Source organism: Bombyx mandarina, chromosome 01, assembly GCF_030267445.1.
Source record: "Bombyx mandarina strain Sakado chromosome 01, ASM3026744v2".
NCBI classification, from domain to species: Eukaryota; Metazoa; Arthropoda; class Insecta; order Lepidoptera; family Bombycidae; genus Bombyx; species Bombyx mandarina.
In genome coordinates, this window is record NC_143208.1 from 10,131,575 (window position 1) to 10,135,766 (window position 4,192).

Sequence of the window (4,192 nt, forward strand, 5' to 3'; positions counted from 1 at the left end):
AAAATCACTTAGTTGTGGGGATCCAGCTGTAACACCTTTTAACAAGCCTAATAGTATTACGGCATAAATTCAGTTATCGTTTGGAAGAAATACGCCTCAAGATAACTTAGTAATTGTCCGTACAACCTTAGATTCGTTTTTTCTACAAGGCGAAAAAAAGTTATAAATCTAGTACTACGAATGGCAATTAAGCTCGACAGTACGATGGCAGTGCAGTGTGACAGCACATCTTGCAGTACAATAGGTAGGGGCAGGGGTTCTACTTTTCAACACGACTACACCAAGCAATAAAGTATAATATTTGTCTATGATTAATTAAAATAACAGGATTTGTGCTGGAAACATGCAAATGCAACAAGCTAATAAATTTATTCCGTAACTACAATTTACAGGACCATTCATTCAGGAGAAATGAAAATAATCTTCTACAAATATTAACTACTACTTTATTGCTTGTTAAAAATAAAACAAAATTTTCACACAGGTATTTTATTTTTCTGAGAGTGTTTTACTTTACGTTCTAAGATTTTCAATACATAATAAAATAACATGCAACTGTAGAATTTTAATAAAATAATTTGACATATTGTAAAACACAATTTTATGGGGCATTGGAATCTGCATATCATCTCAAACTTTGTTTTATACTGCCATTGCACAACTTTAAGTGAGGTAGACTTACCTCATAACTTTATAAAATAGAGATTAGTAAAAGTTTAAAATACAATTCATAATTTAGTATACAACCAAAACATATAAATTCATCAATATATTAATTATGATAAAAATATCACATCTTTGATCCAATGATACCTATGCAGTTCCAGATTAGAGACCCCGCTCCTTACGTTCCAATACAAATAAAGAATTCGCAAAGATCTCAATGCGATACAACATCAAAAACTAACACTCATCAGTTGTACAGACAAGACAAGTTGAGGTGGAGTGTGACACAACTAGAATCAACATGCACTACATAAATGATGTGCCACACATAACGGCCTCTGGATGTCTAGGCCTGGCTCTCATTGGTAGTTGTCTCAATAGTAGTACCAACAGGTTTGTTACTTTTAGGCTTGGCCCCCTGCTGTTGGTTTGATGTTGTAGCTGAGGCATCTCCATCCTGGCCATTTTGGCGCTGAGCCTGATTTTGTCCTCCCTGCCCCGGCTGGAAATTGCGCGGACGCACTCGGCGGAACCCTCCTCTATTCATTGGGCCAGGACCTCCCCCACGGCGTCCACCGCGAAAATTGCGACGGAAAAAACTAATATCAAACAATTTTAGCATCTATAAATTTGCATTATATATTTGGACTGTTTAGTGTCAATTACAGTTAATCCTAAACTTACCTGCGCTGAGATGGTACAATGCCTCCTTCTTGACCCTCATCTCCTTGTGCACCCCCTTGGTTGGGCGGGGGTCCACGACGTCCTAATCCTCCTCTGCGTGGAGCTCCTTCACCGCCTCGTCCGCCACCTTGACGAGGGAAATATCTGGAAAAAATATTATTTTACTTTTGTTAATGAAAGACTTAGTGTTGTAGTAGTATATGCTTATGCATTCAGAATTCAGAATGATGAGCTCTAATCATTAAGTAAAAATTCAAAGTAATTAATCCAAAAATTACTCACTGGCGGTGGTAGCCACGGCGCTTGTCTGCAGCATAAGGTGAGCCTTTTACTGGCTCACCACCGGGACCAGTAACACCAGCTGCTTCAAAGCCTTTCTCCCCGGCAACCACGGCAAACTCCACCGCCTCTCCGTCGCCGACCGAGCGCACAGCCTTACGTGGGTTGTTACGGGCGATGGCAGTCTGATGCACAAACACATCTTCCTTGGTGTCATTCCTGAATATAAAAGTAAAGTGGTTATGGAGAACAAGAACAAACAAAATTATTTAAAAAATTGGAACGAACCTGTTGATGAAACCATATCCACTCTTGACGTTGAACCATTTCACAGTGCCCGATACTTTCTCAGCTAAAAACAAAAAGGGTTATTTACGTTAATTTTCTTCATACTTATGGCATGGAAATAAAAAGGGGTAGTATTGAATTTGATCTTGTAGGGTAATCAGATATTTTTAATAAAATAGTATTGAATTGATCTTGTAGGGTAATCAGATATTTTTAATAAAATCTAGTTGATTTTAGAGTAATTCGCCATGCGCTACTGCATTTAATAAGTAAATGTTAAAATTAATTTTGTTTACCAAACAAAGTCTTATCTATTAGCATTAGGTATATTTATTTATTAAGAATTCGCAGGTTTAAAACCAGTATTTTACAATTAAATCTGATTTAGTATCAAATCAGCTAAGATGAATAAAATTCACCTCGATTCAATGAAAAATTTAATGCGAATATCCGTAAAGGGGAGTAATTGGGTTTGTGTATTGATTTGTTTCCCAGTGTTACAAAATATGCAGTGATTACAAAGCATAGCCGGGGTCAATACACGACGAATTATGCAGTTAATGAAAATCTGATTATCGTTGCAACATAACATTGGTTTTTATTATAAATATTTTATTTAAAGCACCAAAGCATTGTTAAAAGAGGGGACTTAAATAAAAAAAATCGGCCATGTGCTTTTAGATACTTGAAGCCGGGATAGAAAATCTAAGATGGCGTTGCGGCACTCACCGATGACCTGCTTTTGTTTAACTGTTTTAGCTTGTTGAGCTTGAGGTTGTTGTTCTAGTTGTTGTTGGGGCTGCGGCTGCGGCGCCTTTTCGGTATCAGCCATGGTGTAATTGGCGAACGGCGATGGTGGCAAAGATGGTAAAATACTCCACGACCTCTCCTCGATGTTCACCGCTTTTCGTCGTAACAAGTGACAAACTGTGGTGTAGGGTTGTAAGATCGCATTTCTACAATTTCCCTATTATTGAAATGTCTATCCCCAAATGCAAGTTTTTTCCCTATTTTTATCTTAATTGAAAAATAGTAGATGAAACTAAGAAAAATATACAAACTGCGTTTAGTGAAAAAATTTCTTCTTAACTTTCTTCTCGTTTTTTTTATAGTAAATATCTACAGACTATAGAGAAAAGAGTTGGAAGAAATCTTATCATCAATGATTGTCTTAAGCGGTCAAGGCAGACGCGCCAGAGGCGGTAGTAGAACGGGTAGTTGTACGAGCTGGTTGGGCTTATACATCCCACTAACATTTCTTTCTATCTGATTAAAATGATAATGTTTGCCATACTCGCATACATGCTATAGCCCAAGAACTCTCCTGAAGCCACAATAAATAAAATATAGTGTATTAGCAAATGCGTTCTTCTCCTTATTTTCATTTCTGTTCTAAAGAGTCATCTCTTTTTTTTATTGCATCTACCCACCTGGTGTTAAGTGGTTACCGAATCCCATAGGCATCAACCACGTTAATACCAGCACTCAGATTAAGATATGAGTTCTTTGTGTCAATTTTTACAGTACAACGGCCCCACCCCTCAAATCAAAACGCATTACTGCTACACGGCAGAAACAAACACGGTGATGGCACCTTCCCGTGGGGCTCATAAGACGCCCTATCACCAGTAATAGTGGATTTCATAATTTATGCAGGTTTTTTTAGGCGCGGTGTTATTCAGTCACCGTGGAAGTCATTCCTGAACATTTGTCCTTAACCTTTAGGTCACGACGACTCAATGAGGGACGACCTAGGCAGCTATATACAATATTTTAAGTCTAAATGATGAAAATCGACTTATGTGGCAACACCGTAGTGATTGATCTAGCTTCACTATCGAAAAATGTGAAATCATTCGTTTCGATAATGTAATGTAAAATCGATATCTCATAAATTGCTTTCGCAGATTTTTTAAGACTTTAATACATTTAATATAATAATTACGTTAAACACTATTAGTAAAGTTATTTAATCAATACATACCCTTCAAAATTATTGCTTATGTTGTAAGCCAATTTTGTTTTTACTTGTTCTATTTTGTGTTTCTTTTTGGCTTGTTATTTGTATTATGTGCTTAATAAATAAATAAATTAAAAAAATTTAAAGACCACGTTATTGTATACTGACACTTTGAACCTCATCTTTAATCAATTTTATTTCGTCGATCCTACCGCTTTTTCTACAAATGTACTAGTGTAACTCAAATTAGATAGGGTTAACATGTTACGTGTAACATGTAACAACATGTTTTGATATCCTACAATGTTTTAATTA

The 4,192-nt window shown here is 36.5% G+C and overlaps 1 protein-coding gene across 1 annotated transcript; it reads right to left on the reverse strand.

Moving 5' to 3' along the window:
* Nucleotides 1-473: 473 nt before the first annotated feature.
* yps (Y-box binding protein ypsilon schachtel) lies at nt 474-3,026 on the reverse strand. Its single transcript, XM_028177235.2, has 5 exons — nt 2,647-3,026; nt 1,918-1,981; nt 1,633-1,848; nt 1,351-1,494; nt 474-1,265 (listed from the first exon to the last, which is right to left on the reverse strand). The coding sequence occupies exons 1-5, from the start codon at nt 2,747-2,749 to the stop codon at nt 1,013-1,015; spliced, it is 780 nt and encodes a 259-aa protein (XP_028033036.1). The 5' UTR covers nt 2,750-3,026; the 3' UTR covers nt 474-1,012.
* Between the last annotated feature and the right edge of the window lie 1,166 nt (nt 3,027-4,192).